Source organism: Protomyctophum parallelum (genome assembly GCF_964188405.1).
Source record: "Protomyctophum parallelum genome assembly, chromosome: 2".
Taxonomy (NCBI): domain Eukaryota; kingdom Metazoa; phylum Chordata; class Actinopteri; order Myctophiformes; family Myctophidae; genus Protomyctophum; species Protomyctophum parallelum.
Genome location: NC_139699.1, coordinates 50,550,797 through 50,578,157, shown reverse-complemented (window position 1 = coordinate 50,578,157; position 27,361 = coordinate 50,550,797). Strand labels below are relative to the sequence as shown.

At 39.8% G+C, this 27,361-nt stretch overlaps 1 protein-coding gene across 1 annotated transcript in view; it reads right to left on the bottom strand.

Annotated features, from left to right (window-relative positions):
* Positions 1-16,932: 16,932 nt before the first annotated feature.
* Positions 16,933-27,361, bottom strand: part of LOC310878179 (CUB and sushi domain-containing protein 1-like) — a 740,702-nt gene continuing 730,273 nt past the window's right edge. The window contains exons 74-75 of the mRNA XM_083792333.1: positions 26,695-26,760; positions 16,933-17,117 (exon numbers count right to left, since the gene is read on the bottom strand). Coding sequence (XP_083648459.1) covers positions 16,955-17,117; positions 26,695-26,760 — 229 coding nt within the window. The 3' untranslated portion in view covers positions 16,933-16,954. The remainder of the gene's footprint in view (positions 17,118-26,694; positions 26,761-27,361) is intronic.

The window sequence follows — 27,361 nt, the reverse complement described above, 5'->3', positions numbered from 1 at the left end:
ATGGAATTGTTTGTTTACACTCTCTGCCGTGTGGTCTGGCCGGACCGCGGCGGCAACGATCAGCGACGTAGATGGCCTCAGAGTACGCCGACTAGGTCAGCTCCTCTGGGTTCTACCCCGCTACCCGCCGCAACGGTGTACAGCCGCGATGATCAACCAGGAGGTTCACCGACGAGCTCGGTTTCGCTCGGGGTCTCACAGCGCTTCTGCAGCCAGGGAACCAAGGCTCCACCAACGAGGTCGGCTTCGCACTTGGGACCCTTTGGCCACACCGAACGCCGACCCAAGGTTTCCCCCAATGAGCAGGTTTCACCAAGGGTTGGACGCACGGACCGAACGCCGTCTCAAGGTTTCCCCCAACTAGCAGGTTTCACCAGGGAGCGGACGCACGGACCGAACGCCGTCTCAAGGTTTCCCCCAACTAGCAGGTTTCACCAAGGAGCGGTCGCCCGGACAAGCTGAGGCTTCCTCCGCAAGACAGATTCGGCACTCAGCTTGTTGCTGTTGTTGTTGTGGAGCTACGCGGCGCCCAGAGAGGAGTCGTCAAGACGACCGGCTCTCTTCTTACCTCTGGTAAGCGGACTGTGTGCCACGCAGCTGTATGTTCTAAATATATATGTATATATATATATTGCTTAATAAGTGTCAAAACTGCTGAGATACACGAAACGTCTGCTTTCGTGGAAATCAAAACATCGAAGTGGCTCTGCACAGATGGGGCTTAAATAGCCCGCTGATTGGCATCTGGGCAGGGCCACCATATAGTAGATGTGTCTTAAAGAGATATCCATGAACACTGCCCTGTGGGGTCAGTTCCCGTACATATTGAATAATATGTAGTGGAGAGCCAGTCTCGAACACGATAGAGAACGATCTTTAAATCTTTTGCTCAACTCCAGACGCAATTTAAACTCCCTTCAAGTGATTTATTCAGGTATTTCCAGATAAGACATTATATCACAGATCATAGAGAGAGAGAGCTGGTTAGTAAGACTCCAAATGATATTGAGATGTAGGCCTACTTCATTGGTACTAAAAAACATGTTTCCAATTTATATAAAGCACTGGATGATGTTTCTCAAAACACATGGTACATTAAGGATAAATGGGAATTGGAACTAAATATAATTATCGAAAAATGTTTAGGGTTGAATATTCCTTTTGGTCCTGAGTTATGTCTGCTTGGTATTATACCAGAGGAGGTGCGTGCATCGAGTTACATATTAAGGATACTTTTACTGATTGCTAAGAAGATGATAACAGTAAATTGGAAGGAAATAAAGCCACCTACTATAACCCAATGGAAGCAGAGACTGAAGCAGGTTTATATAATGGAAGAAATGACCGCAAGGTTACAATTAAAAATGGACAGTTTCATACTTAGATGGACTTCTGTGATATTGTATTGTAGAGGTTGTTGGGTCTGTGAAAGTGCCATGTAGTGGTTGTGTCTCAAAAAAAAGAAAAGAAAATACTTTTATATAACTGAAGTGTATTGTGACTCATGTCTCCAGCTCTTCTCCTGCCTAACTCAACTTGGAAAATAATGCTGTATTATAGTAGTTATGTCAAGCTGTTTTTCTGTTTTTTTCTTTTCTTTTTTGTGTATGTTTTTTGTTTCTTCTGTTTTTTGTTTTCGTTGATTCATATGTTTTACTTGTGTTCGATCATTTATTATTATTTGGTGTAAAAAAAAAAAGAATTAAAGAATTTAAAAAAAGTAAAAAAAAAAGAAATGTAGTAAAACATAAGTCCCTCACATTTGTATGTATACCAATGACATCCATTCTACATTCACTAAAACGCTGAACTCTGACAGGGGAGTGAGTCTGGTGGTTATTGCATATTGCTAGGTTATAGTCTAATGATCATTATAACAATGCAACTGCTGCCCCTCCCCGCAATGCACTGGTATTGTGGTGACACAATATCAAGAGATCTGCTCCTGCACATAACCAAGGATAGCGGATAGCAATGGGAAAATGTGCTGTCTGGTCGGTACTGGCTGTGTGATTTGGTGGCGAATATTCAGCCGTTGGATGATGGCATATAAGGGCATTAGTAAAGGAAGGAATCACTATAACCCCTCCAGATCCTTAAATCCCATCCCATTCATATTCAGTTAATTATGTTTTTGGCCAGGGGTTAGCTTGGTTCGTCAGGCTGCAAGTCTCTATATCCTCTAAGTCACAAGTAACCTGCTAAGCAGCAGTATAGATACAGGTGACACTGGGGTTTTGAACTCCTTGCAGACACCAAGTAGCCTATACTCTTATAATCCACCGAGACACTGCCTGATTTTAAATCATAATGTATTATCTTGGAGTTCTTTTTTACTTTCAAACTTTATGCAGTGGATAAAGACAGGTAAGAGTGGGGTTTGAACTCCCAACCATTGCTTCAACTTCTCATCCATGGCAATTAAGGCCTGCCTTACACCACACTAGTATGTAGTCATAATTTCATTCATGGATGAGTAGATGGCGCCTCTTCCAGGATTTACAAAATACAGATAATGTGGAATGGGAAACAAATACAACACATTCAATCAAAATCACAAACACCATCATCTTACCATCTTTACGGTTGGCATACACCAAATCCAATCTGAGGTTTTCGATCCTTGGTTAACATTTCTCGGTTACTGCAAAAGGACGTCGCCGACTAGATAAAACAATAAACATTTGACAATGAGCCTGTGAATTACAATTGCACAGCATTGTTTTTTTTAAACACAAATAATGACAATATCCCTTTAGAGTGCAAAACATGAAATACAGTAGGTAAATGATCAACTGTCAATGAAAATATATTTTATATTCCTTTTAACAAACATGAAATGTACCTTTTAGTCCATTCACCATTTGAAGATCAACTTCCTTCCTGTTTCTAACATGTCAAAATAAAAGTGGAACAATAGCAGAGACAGAGATAAAAATAAATAAAAATAATATTATTTTAAGCAAAGCACAGTAAAGTTGTCAGTTGAGGCATCAATAAAACATGTGTTACCAAGTGGGATTGTAGATCGGCTGTTTTGTCAGTAATACAACCTTTAAAATGACATACTGCACATGAGGCAGAATTGCAGGTGAGAAATAAAATGTAATGTGTTCCAGGCCTGGACAACAGGCCTGGAATAAGTGAAGAATGAAGAAAAAGAACTCAAAGAACATAACTCAACATAACTTAACAGAGAGGTACTGGAGTCAACCTCTCCCCATGACAGCCCACCCTCTACTGAACCATTTCCCCTTTATATAGACTCCTGACTCCACCCCTGGTTAAGCAGTCAGCAAATCACAAAGCATTTAGCAACACCCAAGACCCAAGATGCTCCCCCTAATGCAATCAATCAGAGCTCTCTTCAGGCAATCAAGGCAGCTTCCCAATTACAGCATCTGCATAGATAAACACAAGTATATTAGATTCACATGTCACAGCAGAATGTGCACCTTCTGTGGGACTGAGAATCAACCTGTTACAAATACAATACAGCAACAATACAATTAATGTGTATTGTTGAACAGTTTACATTACTCTGGCAGAGGCTGCGCTGTCACAATATGACCAATGTAAACATTTAAAGGACCAGAATAAAGTGAAATAATGGGCGCGTTCGGAAATAGCACACTGAGCGCACTGTGCAATGCAAACTAATAGGCGAGTGATGCCTATTAGTTGCATCTGTTGGGCCTTTCATACAGAAAATAACACTTAATTCTGGTACCCCTTTTTAGCAAGGCAGTGCAATTGATTTGTTACAGGGAGTCTCCAACAGGACCAGATGATTGCATAGCCTCGGTAGCCAGGCTTTTATTTCCGTTCGCATTCGGCTAAAAAAGAAAAGCCTGGGGAAACCTCCTGGAAAATATGGCATAGGAAGGAAGCCCACTTCCTTGTATTTCCAGACGCTCTTAATACAACGCGTGCTACGATATCCTATATATCCGCTTGATTAGCCCTGACACTACGCTGATAGCATTGGACGACCAACCTTTTCCAAGGCCGACAGCAAATGTTCTCTTATAGCGAGAAGCACACCGCATACCGCAAAAGTATGTCCACTCCAATTAAAAATTAAAACATTTATTTCATCTCCATTCTGGAGATATTTACCTTTATGTAAACCTGCTTTTGTAGTAACGTACTCTTCTTGAACAGAAAGCCTAGCTATAGGGGCCATTTTATGTCAGATGTTGACAGGCAGTTCGAAAAATGAACACAAATAATATCCCATAATATCATCATACTATAATTCTAACAATGTCTGAGTGTGTGTCCGTGTGTGTGTGTGTGTCTGTCTGTCAGTCAGAAATAGTGCCGTAACTCCTTACTGCCTGCACCAATCAGTGGAGGGCGTAACGAAGCCCTTTTTTCGATTTGACACATTAATGATTATTAATTAATGTATTAGTCAATTACAAACGCACCCGGGCGCAGTACCCTTCACGGCCACAAGGGGGGGGGGGGGGCAAATATCTCACAACGGACTAGTACTATAAACCGGATGAAAGCCCTGAATGTCTACTTTTATGAGGAAAAAAGTACACATTGATCCCACCTACCCTTCGTCAGTAATTGGCCTTTGTATGAGCTACAGAGTGAGCATAGGGACTGAGGGAACATATTGCAGGGCTACATTTACCGTTTTGTTTATTTTTTATGACGATGATGATGATGATGATGGATCGGAGATACACCAGGCGAGCAGATGAAACAATGCAAAGACGCGTTATGTACAGTAGGCTACGTGTCTGTCACTGTGTATTTTCGCAGTCTGATTTTCGCGGTCAGATTTTCGCGGTCTGAGTGTTAATCCAGAGCGATTTACAGTAAACAAGAACAACACATGGTAATACATCTACTTTGTCACGTAGTCATTATATCAGTCTGGCACTTTGCAGAATTTGCTACAGACAGACAGACAGACAATTAATGAAGCATATCTACAGAACATCAGGTGTAAGCTGCAGGAAGAATGTCCTGACCAGTCATGACCTTAAATGTCTAGAGGATTATGGAAGCCCTTAATAATGGCAATTAGGGATGCTATGGTGTGCACTCTGATCTGAGTGGGTGGGAGGTGTGTGTGTGTGTGTGTGTGTGTGTGTGTGTGTGCGTGCTGTGTGCAGTGCGCGTGTGCATGCGTGTGTGCAGTTGGTGTGATCATAAGAGTTTCTCATTTGTTATACCTAAGGAGGGTATAATCCCTTATTGTTGAATGATTCGGGAGTCTCATGTAATATATTTTCCCACGGCGCGTGCAGTATGTGAGGATCTCTTCCCCTGCATCAAGCCCATGACCAACAGCCGTGCAGATTGTTTGGTGTGCTTTGTTTGACGCATGAGGAATTTTTGCTGTTTCCAAGTTTGGCATACAGGTGACTATCATAAAGTGCTTATTAAGGTGGCCTAAACCAGTGGTGGAAGTAGTACATTATGTGCCCTTTATGAGCACATAATGTACTTTACGTTAGTTACTTTACAGCACCTTATACTGTAGGTCGTCCTCAGACAAGCCCCAGCTCCGTCGTTGCTTCCAGTCATCCCGGTTCTCCATACATCTGGCCAGTTCGTTGGTGCTTTGCGCTCCTGCATCTTCCTTGAGTACATCTTACATTATGTTAATGTGGGACGTCCTCGTCACCGGTGCTCGTGTGTTGGTTCCCACAGCACTTCCTGGCTGGCAGCTCTTGGTGTCTTTGGCAGTGTCCTGCTATAGTCTCATTCTCCTGGCTGCTATTTTCTGGCTCATCCTTGGCATTCCATCATACTGTAGCCTACAGGTTCTTGTTGGTAACATGTGTACTCTTGCGGATATTAAGTACTGCATGCAACATTCTGGCGTAGCACCCGTACTTCTGCAGGGTTGGCTTCAGGGTCTAGCATTCACTGCTGTTTAGGACCACTAACAACTTCTGCTTGTTCTATAGACAGCAGACAGTGATTTAATATTACTAGGTGTAGGTGTTGATTCGATATTGAACCCCTGCGCTTCAGAGAGGTTCTGTCCCTTTTGAGATTCCTGAACAGACGTAAAGTGCAGGAAATGAAGTCAAGTGCTACTTCAAATACACACTGTGTAGCCTCGGCCGGGAGGCGAACCTGGGACCTATATGTATCCGAAAGGCCCAAACGTTACCAGTCGTCTGAAGAGCCAGGCCCGATAGGCAAGCAGCAACGCAGCACCCTTTAGCCTATACTACAGCCAAAATACGAAATGCAAATACCAGGGTACAAAAATGTTGCACATGCTTATTGCATTGCAGTGGTTCTGCTGCAGTGGTTCTACCGCAATGGTAACGGAGAAATAGAGTTGAAGTGGCGTGATCATTTATATGCACATCACGTATGGTGCAAAAGGAGAGATACTAAAGGAAAACAAATGCATGACAAAAGACCAATAATGCAAAACACCTGCGGTGTAAATAAGATGCGGTACAGCATCAGTCATTATTTTATCAAAATCTTTATTCTCAAATGATGTTTTCAAAATAGTTGATAAAGTGTGTCTCTTTAACCATGTAAACCCTTTATACTTAGTAAACTGGACATGTGTTGCGTCTGCTGCTCTTGATGCTTATACCCTCTACACCAAAAAATACAATCTACAAGCTCACAAATATAGACTGTCTATACAAGCTCATAACATGATGAGCTTGTATAGACGGTCTATATTTGGCAACTATTACCTCCAGTATAGACCGATTCACAGAGGGGTGCCCTGGGCGCGGCCATTACTGAGGGGTAATCCATGGAGCAGGTGCTCTGTAGGCCAGGTGTAGCTAATCAGTGCTGCAGTACTCAATGGTACACCCTCAGTAATGGCCGCACCCAGGAAACCCTCTGTGAATCGGTCTATAGGGATACTAGGGTTCAAGTGATTAGCAGCAGGTTGTAAGGCTGCATTCACATACAATATCTCATAAATGACCTATCTTTGTGGTACCAAACTGTCTTTTCAATTATGTCTAAACGAGGGACAATTCTGGTGTCAGGCCTGCTGGTCAGACTAAATGTATCAGCATACTGTATAACTTTTTGTATCTATCCCATACTTAAGGTCAAGGATTCCATGTGAATGTGATGTCCACTTATTTTAGAGAGACTGAAGGGCAGATATGGGTCTTATACAGGGCTTAAAGCAAAACAAAATCCCAAGACTGAAAATGACTTTTTGAAAAGCTGCACTAATCTCATTAAATGACCCCTATGAAATCCTCAGGGCTGAAATCCGTCCCCAGGACTGAGAACTTTAAGCCCTGGTCTTATATTAAACTTAAATTAAAATATTTTGTGTCTGTGGAAATCCATTCTAAAGTTCTTCCCATTCTATGTTCTACATTGTTTAATTACCTATGGTTATGCTGCACATGAAATGATGTTATTTCTAACACATCTGTATAGCTTGTGTTTAGTGTTAATTTGTTGTAAAGTGATTAAATCAGCGATGCTGAGTCAACTCCCATGGGACTGCCACCCAGTCCCATTACAAGTGTCCAAGACAGAGTATATGCACTGTAAATCACTGTGAGATACATAATCGGCAACGGATGTTGACAAGAAACAAGGTGCTATTGCTAAAAGCCAAACATCCGTGGATTCCCGTGGATCCAATTCATCTACACTCACTAATGCCAAATTAGTGTGCTTCATCGTGTGGCGGCGTCACATGCCGAAAATGTCCGATCTACAACCACGTCACATCAGCAATCTTTCATGAGCTAGAAGATTGCCTATTTTTGGTGCAAGACACCGGCAAGATCGCCATACGACAAATCAGAAACAGAAAGAAGACGATTTACACGCTCAACATGACTCAGGTGTTTTCGGTATAAATCATGATTGTGTTTAATGACTTTTGGGGCCCTATTTTCGCAGGTGCCTTACCCGTTATCCCTAAATCCTTGTTACTATTTTGAAAAACATTTTAAAATACTTCAAAATGCAGTCTACATTGACACATTGTGAGCTTGTAGGTCAGCTATTTAAGATGTTTTTCAAAATAGTAAAAAATCAAACAATAACGAGCACAGAAGTCACTAAAGAAAATAGGCCCCTTACACTTTTGAGACCTGGATGTGACATTTTCTGACGATTAATAAAAATATCTAAACTGAGTACACAAGATTAGAAATACGTTCCGTTCCCATGGAAACCCAGCCATGTTTGGACAAAAGAGATACATTGAAGACATTTTGATATTTGATACTCAGAGACTGAATCAGATTTTTACATGGTGTAATAATAAAAACATTGATTTTAATTAACAAGATTCTGTTGTACCTACATCTTTAGTCATAAAAAGTACAGCATGTTTAATAATTTGTGTTTTTTTTTACAAACTCTCCTTAAAAAATAGATTTCTGTACAAAAACATTTTTTTTTCTTTTGCACCTACTTCAAGTTCAGCAGCACAGGATGAAGGTGGTGGGTGATATTAATGAAGAGGATGACAACAAAAATGTCAACTCAAAATTAGTTATATTTTCAACACATCGTCGTCACATTTGGGACAAAGACCATTTAGCTCAATCAATTCAACACGTTTATCATTGCCGGTTTTCAGGAAGTGGAATAAAGAACCTATAGTGTTCCAATGCATCCAAAGCAGGTACAAGTCACAAGCTTGTGGCAATACTTTAAAACCAACATAAATACTTAACTACTTCCAACCTGGCAGCCCAATTTCCCCAGAAGCAGCAACATGGGAAACAGCTATAAATGGCAGATTTCTAAGCTCACAACGTGCTGCATTGCAATGCTATTTGAGCTTGCAGATTGGCTTATTTTCATATACATTGCATGACACTGTCATAATGACAAAGTATAAAACAGGGCAATCACACATGATAAAAACGCAAAAAGATTAAATTAGGAGAGAGACGGTTTCTGCCCTCAGGTTTTGTCCCAAACGTAATACACTGGTATGTGGAAAACAACATCATGTCTTTGAGTGATGTATGATGCAGTTCCAACTCTAACCAGGAGGGACTTCCTTTGCAGCTTATGAGAGTTTGTCACACCCAGCCTATATAGAGCTGTGAGCTCTATTCAAGACATTGACAGGAAAAGGTGTACTGAGGCAAGTTTCTATAGTCATTCTTTCTTTGGCACTCTAACGGTTTAAATATCTACTATACTTACATGATACATCTGCACTGAAGTTTATAACTTTAAACGGATTTATAAATGCACTTATAATAAATTAGTTTACACACTCGGTTGTACACTCTCAGTTACAAATGGATAAAACCTTTTGGGATTTTACTGTGTAGGAAAAACAAAACGTTAAATGATGCATGTGTGACTTGAATTGTTGTAGAGTAGTTTAATTTTGCAGCTATACGTAGCTCTGCCAATAATTTACTTCCATTGCATTATAAACAAAACAAAAACTATATATTTAAAAATGTCAAGGCATCCCTTTAAAGATATGTCATATATATAAATGTGCTCTTTTTGTTGAATAACTCACACCGGGCACTATAAAGGCTTTCAGGGGGCACACATAACTCATTGGGGGAATCACAGTGAACGCAGCTGGCCTAGTTGCAGTATAATGTACTGCTGCAACCAAGAAGACATTAACACTGTGTTGATATTTCTGAGACAGGACTCTCCACAGGCCAATACTGAAATTATACTGAAACGAACACTAAAAATATATTTTTTATATATTTATATATATTTTATATATATTTATTTTTTATATATTTCTTGCTTACAAGCTCAAAGGCTATTTTATCAAAAAGAAAATAACATCTGTTTGGTGACTAATGTGGTTGTCACATTAATTAATGAGATATATTTAAAATTATTTTTTTTTACTTTGTTTTAAAAGCAGCTGTTTTCTTCTGCGCAAATTTGGCAGCCTGAATTTAAAACTGCCATGCTAGCTTGTTTGCATAGGAATATTAAGTGACCAAAAACAAAGAAGCAATCTTCAACAAAGTGTCTGTATAATATGCTCCCACAATGTGCGTCTTAGCTTCAACAAGCGACACGCTGTTTTGCTTATAGAGTAGGACCATACATAAAGTAGGACTTGTTTTTGCTGCTGTAGGCCTACCAAGTGTCACATCCACGAGAGGCAAAAGTCTGGCCACGCGAGGCTATGTCCCATGCACCAAAAACAGCAGATTCACAAGCTCACTTGTGAGCTTTCAGATCTGCTATAGTCAGTGCACGACATGCTGCGTATCGTACAACAACAAATGTTCGGTCCATGTGCGATGTCTGATTGCTGTTTGATTGCTGCTCCAATTCATTTTCAATGGGAGTCACATGGTTTGACCAAACATTTTTGTTTGATGAGCGGGGAGCAATCAGCAACAGCAATCAAACACATGTTTGATCAAACCATGTGACTCCCATTGGAAAAGCATTGTGGTGGCCCAAAAAAACGGCCAAACATTGCTTGATTGGTGTTTGGTGCGTGTGAATGAGGCCTTAGTCTTGTCTGCACATATTCCAAATCTCAATAACAGCAATCACAACTGTGGTGCCTGATTCCTTTTTCAGTTCAATCACCTCTCAAAATGTAAGCTGAATTTATTTGCTTTGCTAGCTTTGTTATCATTTATTTTCTAGATAGGCTGGATATGACAAAACTCTCATACCAAACATTTTCAGCATTTTGATTAGTTCACCCAGTGTCAATGTAATCCTGGGCACTACACTTCCTCTGCCAACCTGGGGGGGGGGCTGGCCAGGGGGAGGCAGTTTAGAGACCAAGATTACTTCAAGTTTTTGTGAGGGTACACTGGGAGAACATGCAAACTCCACACAGAACGGCCTTTTCACCAACCCCACCTCGGGTATGGGCACTGATGATGCAGAGGAGGGAACACGCCCCCAGCGCCCACAGCATCCCCAGCGGGAATCGAACCCAGGACCTTCTAGCTGTGAGGCGACAGCACTACCGACTGTGTTTTGTTGGCCATTCAAAAATGGAAGATCTACAAGCTCACAATGTGTCACTTCGTCCCACGCTGTGAGTTTGCACATCTATTTTTGAACATTTTTTAAATGTTTTGAACGTGTGAGAACTACTGATTTAGAATTAGTAGAATCTGCCTCATCAGGTCTTAATGTCGTGTGTGGTATTTTGTTCCCATTTTTTACATTGCATTTCTTTTCCTACACCCCCCGTTATCGAGACACTTCAGGTGTGCATAAATTATTTCTACATCACTGAATGAATTGAGAAGTGAATCCCAAGCTTGGTACTATTTCTGACTAAATCACTGCTGGATCCTTTTTTTTTTGTTGTTGCCCACCTCCAATTGTCCTTCGTACGCTATAATATTAATTATGAAGAGAGGTCGGGCTGCCAGGCCGAGAGTCCCCAAGAGAGACCTTTAGATTTTCTTTAGTGTGTGAATGAGATGCCTTGTGTAGATGGGTTATACTGTAGATGTACTTGAAAGCTTGATTGAAAACAGTACTGCACAGTAAAATCATCATTGTCAATTTAACTCGGAGCGTGTACAAATGTAACCAAATTAATGGGTTACATTTGTACACAACACAACACACTCAAAGAGTTACAAATGTATGAATGAGCATGGAAGGTTTTTCCATTTTAGGAGGGATACTGATGCGAGTGAAGATTAAAAGGCCATGTTTGGATTGTGAAACATTGATTACATGAATGGCATGAAGATGCTTGAAAGACACTGGAATCTGGTACAACTGTGATCTAAAGCAAGTGCAGCATCTTATGAAAAATAAAAACATTTTGAGAGAACACTGCAAGGAGTAACAAGCTTGGCAAGTGATTTTCAAGAAGCTAAGTGGTCATTTAATTTTGCTATACTTTTATCTGCGGTGGTAACATACTTTGACATGGAAATGGTCATGAACTAAATAAAAGTGTGACTTCATGGCAACACTTGCTAAGCTTGTTATTATTCTTTTCTTTACAGTGGATTTCCAGCATTGATAAGAAGGATGTCACCTGTTCTCTGCAACACGAGGTATTTCTCCAATGATGGAGGGGTCGGGGCGATGAGAAGGGCAAAACATGGTTGACAACATTAATTGTGCCTGTTGTCTTCATGTCCATATAAATAACCACATTTTTAGGCCAGATATCACTCACTCTCACACACACACACACACACACACACACACACACACACACACACACACACACACACACACACACACACACACACACACACACACACACACACACACACACACACACACACACACACACACACACAGTCAAAACCTTTAAAAAAAAAGGTGTGTTAAACAGCACATTTTACAGGAGTAACTCAAAGTTGCTGTCCCTAACCACACAGACGTGCAAGGCTCAATGTGTTGGGGGGGATAAAAAAAAACAGTGTTGAAGATGGACTATAATCTTGAATATACTCAAATTGCACGAGTCATGAGTGCAGTTAGGGACAACACACTATTTTTAACACATCTTTTTAAATAGTGTTTCGTAATTAGAGAACATATCATGCAGTGTCCGAATGCTCATACTGTTTTTTGTTTTGTCTTGTAATATAGAGATAAAATATTCTTCAGATATGCAGTCTATTTGGTAGACATTGGTAGCTCAGAATGAATAGCATATAGGCTTCATACCAGCAAAATGCTATTAATAACACAAAAAATTATTGTTCCATATTATGAAACAATGGTTTAACAGTGTTTGAGCAGGTACTAGGCTTATACAGTAAACTCATGTGTCAATTTAAATATAGAGGTTTTCTTTTTGGATAATGGGTAAAAAGAAAAAAACGAACAGCGGATTGAATAATATTTCTTGTTCTACAATGTGGTGTCGGCATGCAGTATGAGCAATCAGACACTGCCACTGGCCTAACAGTACAGTAAGTGGCAGAAGAATGTGACACAAGAAGCTAAGAGGTCCATAGGAAAAGCTGATCCCAACTCTGGTTGCTTATAGGCACAGTGGTTCTCAACCTGTGGGTTGAGAACCCCCCCACATGATTTATTTTTTAGGGAGGGGGTTCCCATGATGGCAATTGAAGAACTTTCAAAAGTAATCAAACTATACAATAAAAACTGGTTAAACATTGGTCAAATTGTCAAATGATGAAGCAAACAATGTGAAAATAGCTGATACACTACAAGCACGTACTGTAGATCGTCTATTTCAAATATGATCCAGTTCAAATATGATTGGTGGGTCGCAGACTCGTGGCCTGAAAAGGTTGAGAACCACTGGGTTACGTACTCTAGCATGTTGACATGGCAACAAAATAAACGGACAGTTTATTTTCTGTTTAGTTACAGAAGGTAACGATGATATCATGTGAACACACCTGCCAACAGGGGTGCAAAACAATATAAATGTGTTGTATATACAAATGCTCTGTTAACCCTGTATTTAGTCATTTGTGGTCTTTTTAAAGATAGAAGATTTTTCTATTTTCATAAAAAATATCCTTTCTTTTGTATGACTCCCTTTTCAAACCCATTTCAGAACCCCCAAAAAATGATTCATTTGTTCATAACCCATAAAAAAAAACACACTAGTGCAAAATTTGTGCGGTTTTAAGAGTTCATAATATAAAGTTTATATATTGGAGGCCCCAACAGCGTTTGTTTTTCATTTTTTGGGAAGTCCCATTGAGCTGCTGGGTTGTTGTTGTTTTTTTAGGATATTGTCTGTTCATCTTTATCTTCACTGAAGAAAAATGCTGGAATAGACAATAACTTCCTGTTACTGTAGCAACGTGCTCCCCTCGCCTGTCTGTTCCAGCATTACCAACAGAGGTGTCTCTGTCTATGCGTCCACGTCTGTCTGCATATTATTCCTGTCAGTCTCTCTGTCAGTCAGATTATTTTTTTTCTGTGGCAAGATCGGTAGAGAAAGAAACAAAAACAAAAAACATTGTCATTGATTAGTTTTCTAGCTTTCCTGCATTTGGCCACTGTTGATTGCAACAGTCCGCTGCAGGTTGCGTGGCAGACAGTCCACTGTTTGTTCTTCCACCTGGCCCGGGATCGATCCTGGCTGATCCTGGAACTGAATCTGTAATTTTTAGACCATAGCAGGGCATGTGTCTGTAAAAGAGCCCAGCAAGTCGACCATTGACATTAAAATGTCTGAAATATTATGCCTGTGTATCTGGTTCAGCACCATCTGTCTTGTAGTATAACATCTAGTACTCTAGGACTAGCTAGTTTAAATTAAAATGAGTAAGTAGTACTTATGAAGAAGTAGTCCAAAACGTTTAGAGTCTACTGCTCAAAACTTTAAAATAGTTTTTGGTATTTGTTTTTAGTCTAATTTAGGGGCAATATATAGGTGTAGTTTTCCCCACACAATATAGTATGCAAATATTAGCCAATCACAGGAACACCATTGGGAATTCAGTTTAGTACAGTGGTGAATTAGACCTCCAGAACTCTGTGTGTGTACAAATGGAACCAAAGGGACAGTTATGGGTCAATGTGGTACCATTTGCACACTCCCAGAGTTACTGACCTATAAGGGTCTGTATGGTTCCCAGCTGTCAACCATTAACTGGGAACCACCTGAAGGGCCCCTAGGGGTCCCCGGACGCCGGACCTCACTGGTTCAGTATGCTATAATCTGTCACAGACAGCTTGTCTGACTCTGAATTGTGCTGATATAGTAGACATCCATTTAATATTCTAAGGAGGCTAAAACAAACTACAAAGTGTTTGACAAAGTGTGTCCTAAAACCATAAACCCAGTAGTTTTGCAGTATTCTTGGAATCCCAAATTCCATTGAAGATAATCTAGTACTCATTTAGTACTTAGATTAAAGTGTCCAGTATCCTGTGCTACGGAGGAGTAACACATACTCACACATATAGTGGTAAACAGCAGTTTGACTGTGAATCACACCACATGTTGTGGCAGTTCCAGTTGTAATCCATTCCAGTCTGGCGTTTTCCTGCGTGACCAAAATCCAGTTGGAGATTTTGGTCCGGCACCAATGATGGTGGTTGTGTTCAGGCACAAGGGTTCAACAACACTGTCCCATGTGTGTGGTGGTCAGTCACTCCAACAGTAGACAGTAGACATAGGAAGGGTAGTTGGCTGGGCGATATGGACAGATCTTGAGAGCTTGTCCAAAATAGGCGATCTACAAGCTTGCAATGAGCCGCCAACCACAATGAGCTTGTAGATCTGCTATATTTGATATTATTGAAACATTTCTGACAATTTCTGAAAGTATAAAATAAAAGCGTATGTGATTAAAACCAGGAAAAGGCCACACTTTTGCCATGTCACAACATTACGATATCCAAAATCCCAGACGACATCGAGTCTTCCTGTATGTCATGACATCGATGATATACAGTATTGCCCAACCCCAGGAGTAGTGGATGTGCTTCCCCTGAGGGTGGAACCTGGCCTTGTTCTGACCTTTTGTGGGTCAGCTACAGAGAGAGAGTCTGGTGGGTTCCATTACTGTGCAAACCATGGCCCCGTTTCCATCAGGCCCGGTTCTTATGGTCCATGAGCCAGAGCTCCAAGATTGGAACGTTAATTATGAATTGAGTGTGCAAAACCATACCGATATTACATTGTTTAATATAAGTAAATATAAGTACATTTATATATGATATAACCCTTCCACAGTAGTAGCTTTTTCATATTTTCCTATATAATTCGTATTTTGCATATTTAACAAATGTTCTGACGGAAGGTTCTGCCAGTTGGAATCCAACCGGCAACTGCTTCTGGCGTAACATTCCGTCTGATAAGCTTTATTATTGATATCAACCAGATCACTGTTTTTGCATGGCCTTTCCTTCTTTAGCTATCCTAGACCGGATTACGCAACCGTGCTGCCGTTCACCTCCCTTTATACAGGCTGACTAAAAAGCAGAATAACTCGAAATCTACGGAGCTCTCCATGGTTTGGATAAAACGTGCAATGTTCGGAGGTTTTTGCTGATTATCCGGTGGTCTAGATGGGAATATTGGCGCTTTCTAGAGCAAGGATGGCTTCATTTTAGCTCGCTAGCATTGATGCTATTTATTTAGCATATAAGATGGCCGCCCGAACAGGATGTGAGTCCAGCGTGTGTTACATTAAAAACGGCTCAGCAGTCTGCGGTTGGTTCTGTGTCCAGCAGGGGGCAGCAGATGGGTTAAATGCACAATTTCAGAAAACTTCTGAATCATTGTCTTTGTGTAAGTAATCAACTGGGGAAGTTCCATGGTGATAAGTATTAATTAAAAAAAATTGCCTATTCCTATCATACTGTAGGTGAAAATTACAAAATGTGTGATACATATGAAAAAGCTACTCCTATGGAAGGGTTATTATATATTAATTTACTTATATTGATCCTATAAACAATTTAATATAGGTATTGCCCACTCAATTCGTAATTAACGTTCCAATTTTGGGGCTCTGGCTCATGGACCAGGCTGGTTCCACCGTGGTGGAATAGGGGACCATTTGTGGGTGCATGAGGGCTAGGTTTGGCTAACCGTTATTCAGGTTGCGGTGAAGGTATTCTAGGTTCTGCACCACTGTGTGCAAAGAGACAACCGGAGAACTAGCAGAGGTTCTGCATGTGGACGTTTTGGCAGAAGTCAAACAACTCCATGGATGTTCTCGATAGGAAGCTTCCGTCGGCTACCGCGCACGTACATTCTTCCTGATCTGCTTCCTTGTTTAAATAACTGCCCCAAAAAGGAATGGCTGGTCCAAGATTTGTATCACTAAATACTGTAGGAAGAATTTGGTGATACATTGTCCAGGTTGCATGTATAGTATTCCAGAATTATATTACTGTGCAGACTACGCCGACAATGGACCAGCACTCGACGAGGACACTGTTGACGAGTCCAAGTCATCCTTTCCTTTCGGTTTGTGTTTCATTGGAGTGTGGCTAAACCACGCTGTTGACCGACCGCAACGTGGGAGTGTATACTGTACCATCCTCCAGGCTGCGGTAAGTTTGCTGCGAGCTATACCACGGTGCACACCGTGTTGAGGGTGGTGTCAAACCTAACGGCCTTGGCCTCCGTGGGCTTCATGTTGGTGTCATACATGGGGTTTTCAAAGGATGCCTGGCCATTGGAGCTCTCATGGCCACCAGCGTAGCCATTGAACTGGACCTTGGGGCGCGTTCTGAAAAAAATAAAAATACAGAAAGACAAACATTTGGCATTACATGAACATGCATAAATAAACAAAATAAAGCTAAACACACCTTGCTTTTCTGGCTGCTAAAACACAAATAACAGCGTATTTTATGGGTGCAAAAGTTAATCAAACTAATTGACTTCATCAATTGTAGAAAATGTATATACTTTTAAAGGACCTAATGTAATATAATATAATTCCTCCCTCTCTTCAGTCTTCAGTTCCAAATTTGCATTTCCACTTTGTTTACAATGTCCGCCATTGTTGATTTTCCAAGCTGGCATGGAATGAAAACAAGCCTGGGTTTATCTAGCATCAGTATTATAATGACTCAAATATTAAATAAGTTGCATATCAGCATCCCCGTACCACCTCAGGACATTGTGGTATTGCAGCTAAAACAGCTTCAGAAGCAAACACGAAATGCCATGGACTGGTTATATCAGAGTGGTGATTGAGGCTCAAACCATTAGAATTATGTTTGAGGGACATAGATATAGATATAGACAATATGATATTAAATATTAAAAAAATATATAATATATATAATATAGAATAATCGCATATACCCATCACATTTAGGTGTGTATGGGCAGGCGTGTCAAAATTCGCTGGCCAAATATTTAGCATTTTCAGGTTGTTTATTCGCGTCACATCGCTAATTCGCCAAAACATGTGTCTTGTAACAAAACTGGCAGTCTAAAAGCTATGCTAGCTAGAGTAGACCCAACCAGACCACAGTGGGTCAACTACAATTCCCATAATGCTTTGGTGCACTGCTACTCCGCGACATAAAGTGTCCCTTTGAAGCCTTGTGTGCTGTGGGGATTGTTTTTAAGGCACAGAGCCTAATTTAAAGTGCATCATACAGTTGTGTCGTTGGCCAAAAATAACACATTTTCAAGTGAAAAACGTTTCAAGTGAAAGTCTGTTGTGCTTTTCTCTTCAGCGAGTGATGGTGAAGTATAATTAGAGTTAAAGGGTGGCGCTAGAACAAAGGCCATAGGGCAGTTGTTCCCAAACCTTTTCATGTCAAGGACACCCAAATCGACATTTATTAGACCCCATTTGAAAAGATATGCCAGGGACCCCCATAAGAGAACATTTTTATGGCTTTAGCAGAGATTCTCAAGCCGTTTAATTTCAAGGACCCCCAGTTTGACACAAATTAGTCTACGGACCCCCATTTAATGGCATTTCTATCTCTGGGACCCCCAATTTATATTGTAAAAATCGATTTAACGTAAGTTACAGACCCATAAGGGTCCATTTGGTTCCAAACTTTCATTTAGCTGGGGACCCCCTTGGAACTCCATCAACGACCCCTGGGGGTCCCCGGACCCCACTTTGGGAACCACTGCCATAGGGTCACTCAAATGATTAGGGTTCATTTTTGAACATTTTCGCCTATAATGACATAGTCAGAATAGGGACGCAGGTTGAAAATGATAAAGATTGTTCATGCCTCATGTTCCAGAAAAATCATTAGATTAGAGTTTATATATTCTACAGCTGTCCAACTCGGAACAACTCAACTTGGAGTTAATTTGGACTGCTGTAGAATATAAATGATCCAATAAACCAGTTTTTTCAAGATATAGCGATGCACCAATATGGAAATTCTTGGCCGATACCGATAAAGGCGATAATGATATGTTTTAGTTTTTGTTGTTTTTATTTCCCCCTTTTGTGCCAGAGAAACTAAATAATACTCAATGCTATATGTTTAAGCATTTATTTCATATTTACATGTCGATTTCAGCTCTGACACTTATTTCAGACATGCTCTAGTATGTGAAGAGTCTGCCCGTGCTATTAACTCATTTTGGGACAAAAATAAATAAATAAAAGTTTTTCTCCTCTGGTGAAAAGCTGGAATGTGCGCGATGGCAGGCTCTCTGTCAAATCTGGTCAGATAAATATCGGCTGCTGCCATCGGTTAAGGTAGGTTTTATTTGCCAATACCGATATTGACCGATAACGGCAAATAATGGTCCGATACGGATATGTTGCCGATACACCGGTGCTGTGCATCACTACTTCAAGATATTCTAAATCAAATCATCTCAATATAAGGTCACATTTTGGAGAATGTAGAATATTCCAATAAAGCATAATTTTCTAATTCTAAAAATCTAAAAAGATCACTCCAAGATATTCTTAATCAAATTATGTTATTACTAATAAAAAAAATCACATCCGTGTGAAGTGAGGGGCGGTGTGTGTGTGTGTGTGTGTGTGTGTGTGTGTGTGTGTGCGCGCGTGCGTGAGTGCGTGTGCGTGTGTGTGTGTGTGTGTGTCAAACAAAATGATAAACATAAAGATGTAATTGAATAATTAGATACACAATAACTGATAATCAGACTATACAATTGTGGTAGATTACAGTTATATTCTGAGATGTAATTAGTTAGTTCCAACCCCTTTGGGATTACTATAGCAGGCAGGAATGCTGTGGTGGAAACCCATTTCAGCTTTGACCTCATTAAGAGAGAGAGAGAGAGAGAGAGAGGAGAGAGAGAGAGAGAGAGAGAGAGAGAGAGAGAGAGAGAGAGAGAGAGAGAGAGAGAGAGAGAGAGTGTTGGTAGAGATCCAAACCTGGGAATTCACTAAGCCTTCCCTGCATGTTCAACCAATTATTTTACAAAACTACTCTGCAGTGTATCACTGCAACGCATGCACACAATTGTTTTCTGAAAGTGATAAGAAAAGTCATCTGAATGTTAGAATCGATAAAATGTTGATATGTACAATTTCAATAAAGGAAAAAAAAATGTTACTCAAGCTTCACATTTTTAAGTTCTACTTCTTCTGGGTTCTGATTCTGAATAATATTTTAAATTTAACATTGAATAAGTCTATTTAAATCATCCATGAACATGATGGAATGTTCCTGGGCTTAACTCCATTATTGCCACTAGGTGGTAGCATAAGAACACCTAACCTGTGCCACCCGTCTGCTCTCACTCTACGATTGTCGTAGAGTTGCAGCCGGAGCAATGCAAAAAGGTCAATAAACTTTCATATATGGAGTATAATTATGGTTGTCTACGAACATGTACGTAGTTAGCACCTTTATAGTACCTTAGCCTAGGGCTACGATTATAATCGTAGATAGCAGAGGAAAAAGTCAAATAAGAAAGATGCCTCCTTGGTGTGTATATTAATATATAAACAAAATATTACTTTCAATGATCATAATATCTCTTTCTAGCTTTGTAGAGCGACTATTTTCAGTGCATGACATGGCGCGCAACCAAGTATACCAATTTAGACATTGGTGTAAGTACGGAGGTGACCACGTTTTCCCCTGGCTGCTCGAGAGTGCTCCTCTCGGCCACAGTGAACACGTGCAAGCAATGCAAACAAATTAGGGCTGCCCGAGTCAACTAATTTAATTGCAATTAACTCACCGTTATGTTAATCGTGATTAACTTTTTTCCAATTCCGGAAGCCCCCACTTTCCTGTTTAACCCGGAAACAAATCAATCTCCGTAGCATTGGAGTGAATGAGCGGCAGAGTCAAAGTTTTTGAACACTAGATGGCAGTAAAGGATTTAACACGGTAACACTTTAAAATAACTATCCGTTATAACTAGTTAATAAATCATTCATAAACTGTTAGTTAATGAGTTATTAATGACTTGTTAAGCATTTGATAATAGTTAAGGATTAATAACTGTCTAATAACTACTTAATAGATTGTTCATAAAGCATTAGTTAAAGAGTTAATAATGTCTTGTTAAATATTTGTCAACAGTTAGTTAAGGAGTTATATAACGATGCCATTGTTCATGAAGCATTAGTTAAAGAGTTAATAATGTCTTGTTAAATATTTGTCAACAGTTAGTTAAGGAGTTATATAACGATGCCTAATAGTTATCCCAAACTATTAGTGAACTTATCAACTGTATGCTAATCATTTATAACTGCGTTATAAATATTTAATGATTATGAACTAGCCATTAGTAAATAATAATTAATAAATAATTTTACTGGTTAAATAAAGGTTACATTTTACAGATCGGAAATGGGTGGTACAGAAATTACGTTTGGAAATAATTTTTAATTAAATATATCAATAAAGAAGTGCAAAAGCTGTTGTAGGCTACATAATATGCAATTATGCCACAGGCATTTCTGATGAGCATTACTTAGCTACACAGAACAGAACACAATGAATAGTAGCATGGCATAAATACACTCGTAGGCTGGAATAAAAACTGGAATAAAAAAATAAGAAAATAAAAATAAGCCTGAGACCGACCAGATCTGTACACATTTCTGTCTTCGCCAGAAATGTCAGATGTACAAGCTCACAGCAAGACACATTGCAATGTGCTGTGAGCTTTGGGATCTGTCATGATCTGCCATTATTGGCAAATGCCTGCCCCAGAATAGGTGTTCAAGTTAATAATACCCAGAATTTTAGAGGGACTTTTAATGTCCATACATCACAGCAATGTCATGGATTGGTGTAATCCAGCATTGATAAACTTTGTACAAAAAACCTGAAATGTGTCCAAAAGATAATATGTTTATTTTATATGGTGAGATATTAATTATATTTAGAGAATATAGCTAAAATAAGCTGTCAGGATACAAACGGTTAAATATCTATGATTAATCTAAACTAAAGAAAATGTCAACTACGGTAAGTAAAGTCCTTATTTCAGAGATGAGTGATTTTATTTTGAATGTGACACTTCCTGTTTGAGCCAGTCCTGTGTGCAGAACATGCTACTTCCGTTTGAGCCACATGAGAGAGAGCTTGTGGCTTCACTCAGTAGTGAAGCCCCAAGCTAGTATTCTGAACAACAGTTACAAAAAGTTGATGAAACTCAAGATAAAATAGTCCAGCAACTGTATTATGCAGAAGCAGCTAGGTGCAGCCAGAGAGACTGTCACCTGACATCGACGTCTGAGAGTTTAGTGGAGAAATCCTATGGTAGGAGGCTGTTCACTGCTATATGCTAACATTAGCTCCTTTGCTAGTAAACACAGGGAAATGCCATTGACTTACAGTATGCTACATGATAGCATGCATGTTAATTCTGAAGTGGTCATGTGAAATGAATGAACTTGGTTGATGTTTTATTGTATCTCTGCACAGCAGCTTCATGCTGAATGTTTATTAGAGTAGTGTTAAACACTGAGATGCACTTTGGTGTAAAAGCTTTTTTTTTTACTGCATGTGTCTGTATAGGCTGTCTGCCCTTGCACACACTACTGAAGGCTGCCATACAGGTCACATAGCCTACCAATGTTTTGATCCTGCATGGTGTAGCTGTGTTAAGCCATTTCTTGTGAAAATAATGTTTTTTGTATCAGGACTGATACAAAAAAACACTTTAGTTGTTGAAAAATAGCACATCTACAAGCTCATAGAGCGGCACAGAGTGCTGTGCTACGAGCTTGTAGATCTATTTTAGAAAAATCATGAAAATGTGGCACACATCTTTGAATATATATTATTTTAAAGCAAACGTATTTAACTCATCTTGTGTACAGATCTGGTCTTGTGTACAGATCTGATTGTGTTTTGTTCTGTGAAATGCCTGTGGCATAGTTACATATTATGTAGCCTACAACGGCTTTTGCACTTCTTTATTGATATATTGAATAAAAAGAAAATGTTCCCCGTTTAATCTGTGGTATTTCTTTTGTAAGATATAGCATCCAGAAAAGCTAATGGGTGGAACAAGGTTGAGATACAAAAATGTGACACAAGTAATTTCTGTACCAACCATTTCCGATCTGTAAAAGGTATAAGTTAGGTACAACTATTGTGGGAGTATATGTTTCAATCATTATAATAGGAAACTTGGGCAGGATTTCTCAAAACTGACATCGACTGCATGCAATAGAGCAATTTTACGTTTTTATTTTTAAATTAACTTTTAGAATCATTACTTTTATCTCTCCATCATTTTATCTCTTTAAGGGAGTTAAATGTCTTGCTCAGTGTGGGACAATGTCGGGTCTCTGCTCTATATATGTAAAGTGTCTTGAGACAACTTGTTGTGATTTGCCACTATAGTCTCTCAACTGAATTGAGAGACTATTTCCCCAACACAAAAACGCAGACAATTCTCTATACCAAAGAGAAAGGAAGGAACACTTGTTTCACACTTGTTTCTATAGCTCCAAAGAGACTTACTTTATTTGATTGGCAAACAAATCTGCAACGATTCCACATTTGTTTGCCCATCAAATAAAGTAAGTCTCTTTGGAGCTATAGAAACAAGTGTGCGGATGTTCCTTCCTCCTCTTTGATGTTTGCCTTGATGCACCTGGCCTAAATACAGGTAATAGATGTGCACACAATGTTCTCTATGCATGGACAATTAAGTGTAGCCAGAGCAATAACCTGGGGAACAGCGGGTAAGCTGAGAGCGTGGCATAAAGCGCCACGTGATTGATCTGGCACTCAGCCTGAATTTTCCCACAGCAGCAGTTTCTGGGATGGGCGTTGCCAAAGCGCCAGTTTTCTGTGATTTGTTCACAACAACCAATCAAAAATCGTACCAAAGCAGGTGACGTCGTTGTCAATGTGGCTAACCCGGCTGCTGCTAACCAAACAAACACGGTCAACGAGCACTACTAGCATGTTAACAAACACGGTAAAATATGTCGGATGATGATGTTTCTAAAACCTGTCGTTTCTGTATAGAAACGACAATGTATCATAGGGCAATTTAATAGCCAGATTGATACGGTCACTGAGATTGGCCATATAGCCACAGTATCAGATTTCAACCTAGGCTGCCATAGAGTAAATATTTTTGAATGGGTGACGTGGCTAGCGATCCAGGGGCTGGAGCCAGGCTACCACATAGCTTGTATTTAATAAAACTGATCTGTTATTGGTCATGCAAAGTTTTTCTCTGATATAATGTTAAATGTTGAGTGGGGAATGTTTGGATAAAGTACATCATTTCCCTGAGGGGACACACATGGTGGTCGGATTTAGAGAATTCTATTGGGAACTTCCAACTGCCCAATATGTCTGGAATGCAGTAGACTAGAATAAGTGAAAGTATAAACATTTACTGACATAAATCAAATGTTACATGGACACTGCAGAACAGGCACGTGTAGAGAATTGTAGCAGGGCTGACATTCCATAAAAGGGCACTTTTAGCGAATTACTCGCGTTTGAGTAAGGATGTGCTGTGATTTTGCCATGGGGGACAACTGGAACCATTGACACAGACAACTGCTTTTACTTTATACAGTAGCAGTCAGCATGCACCGACATACTGCAAGGCCATATTGCCGCATCCACTTTGCCACTAGGGTCCACTACCATCATACAGTATGAAGTACATTAAGCTGGATTAATGTTTTGGCTCGGGCAACAGTCCAGTTCTATGAAAATAGCTGATCTACAAGATCACTGCGATGCGTTGAGAGCTTGTAGATCAGCTATTTTCGAGGTGGAAACCCTGCACTGTTTTGACACTGGAGATGTGGAGTACGACATGGGATTTCTAACCAAATTCTGCGCAAAACGCAAAATGCTGCGTTTTTTTCAAGTTCAGGAAAAAGACAATTCTCCTGAATGATTATGGCTTGGAGAGGGGGTAATTTGCATTTCTTTCACCATAAGTAAATGCGCAAGCCCCTCCTATAAACAGCTATAGTGTGGATTCTGTCTGAACACAAACATTAAATGCCATTGACAATGGATGGCAAATCATATGTGACCGTTTCTGACCGAGGCTAAGTCATTGCATTTTTTGCAATTTTAGTTTTTTCATGTAATATGAAAGCAGGGAATCATAGCTTCTAATTGACATATTGGTTGTTCAGTTTGACCCACCAGTTTTGGAGATATTGCTTATAGAGTAATGTCTTGCAGAGAAACTCTGACATATATTTCAGACATCATGCTCTAGTTAGTATGTGAAGAGTCTGCCTGTGCAATTAACACATTTTTAATACAAAAAAACAAACAGTTTTTCTCCTCCACTGAACAGTTTTGTCTCTGCATCAAAAAGAGTCACATATGTGTCTGAGTAAGTCTGAGCAAAAATGTATGTTGGCCAATAAGGGACCACCATTCTTGATGATGATGATTTTTTTTTACAGACGGGTTAAAGGGCAGGGGCTCAAGCCCCCTTTGATGCATGTCTATGTGCACAGGTGCCTGCTGCAGAAAGAGTGTTCAGAAGAAGCCTATCTGTATACACATAATATTGTTTATGCCAGACTGCAAACTCAGACTGCAATGGCCAAGCAGGCTGTATGGCAGGTCACTGCATTTTCAATTCAACCAATCTAGGATGTGGATCTTTCTTTATATTTAAACAAATGCACACATATCTAGTCTAAATTATCATATCCAAACAATAACAAAATAAGCAACCTTGGTGTGCATTTATTATCTTTTGACTGGAGTGTATTAATTACACTGTGATGACAACATGCCAACAATAGAGGTGACACATTTTCCATGTCCATGACGTCTTTAATGACCTTGTTCAAAGTGTCAATTTGTGCCCTGTGACAATTTTGACGACTTTTTGACATTTTCTCAGTACAGACAACCCTCACTTCCACTAAACCGTAAGGCGGGTGTTGTTTCCGTAGGAGACGATTTCACTCCGCAATGGTGGGCGATCCTAAAATGTCCCCTCCATTCACTCCTATTATAATCACGATCTTCAGCTGTGTTTTTCTCTGAATCCTTTCTCCATCCGTGCCTGGATTTGCAATTAGGCGATATTTGAAAAGTCTTCAATGCCCCGCTGTTAGCATATTAGCAGCACCATACTGTATGTATATGTTTTTCTTTCCTTTTTACCTCCTGTTATGATGATTTCCTGTTTTTAGCTATTTAGAAATGTATATTTGTACGTCTCTAAATGTTCTGATGAATTGAAAATGGTGGACCCTATTGTAAACAAGTGTATTGCTTTATGGTGTCGTCCAGTTAAAAGTTTTTGTATGGAGTTGTGCTTGAAATGTACTTTAATTCTGCAAACTGTAAATACAAACTTCAATCAATCAATAAAAACCAAAGGAGCTCCAGAGTGGCTCAAACAGACTAGAGCCCCTAATATATAAGTTAGGAAGTAGTTAGGAAAAAAACTGTTACAACGTCGGAGGCGCGCCGACAAAATAAATAAATGTAATAATATTATTAATAATATTAATAATAATAATAATAGCTTCTACTTCAGCATGCTAACTGTCCAGGAAGAGAAATACTGTTGTTTCTATCAGCTTGTAATCCCCATCAATGATGTCACTGGTAGGTATAGGCAGGTTTCTGCACTGTCCACAGCCCACCAATGAGACACAGAGCGAGTACAGAAACTCTGCCATCTCATAATGAGCATTACTGAGGAGCAATGTCATGAAGATAAGGTTGAAGATGGTTGAAAGGATGCATAATGGTACTTTGACAACATCATACTTTTGGTCAGTCTTCACTTACGTGAAAGCATGATGGGGAAAGAAATGAAAAAAAGAATTAAAGGAGGATGTGGCGGTGGGAGGACGTCCTGGTTGCTACAGTATAGTAACCAGGTGATTGACAGGTGTCAAGTCTTACCTGCTGCCAGGCCCCCAGGTGTCTTTAGGTCTCTCGTTGTCATCAGCTGTGTCAGCAGACAATGCCCTGCATAATACATACTGGCTTTAATGTACAGCATATCATAATATACAGTATAGCACACGTGCTAACTGTCAGATTACACTAGCACACTGCATGGCTGGCATACTTTATGACTGTAGCACAGTGGTTTTCAACCAGTGTTCATGGGGACCACCAGTGGTCCTTGAGGGGGTTCCAGGTGGCCCCCAAAATGATGGAGAGTTGGTAACCAAATGGACCATTATAAAAATGAAACCAAATGGTTTTGGTATAATTTTACTCTCTCAAGAGTTAAATAGTTGTTAAACATTTGCATTACTTAATTTAAAAGAAGTCTAAACAATTAGAGAATGTAGAGGAATTTAATTTTTTATCAACTTTTGCCTGTTATCTCTCCTCCTTATCCAACGATAAGAAAATATTCTTCTTTTAGGTCTGAGAGGCTAAATCTCATCAAAATGAATGGTATGGTCCGTACGGCTCAAATTCCCAATAAATAATGGGCCCTGATATGAAAAGGGATGAAAGCCACTGCTGTAGCTTAACACACTAACAGGCTGACAGACCTGTCAGACTGTTGTGCTGCGAAGGCCGGAATGGCCTTCGCGTTTGAGTAAGGACGTGC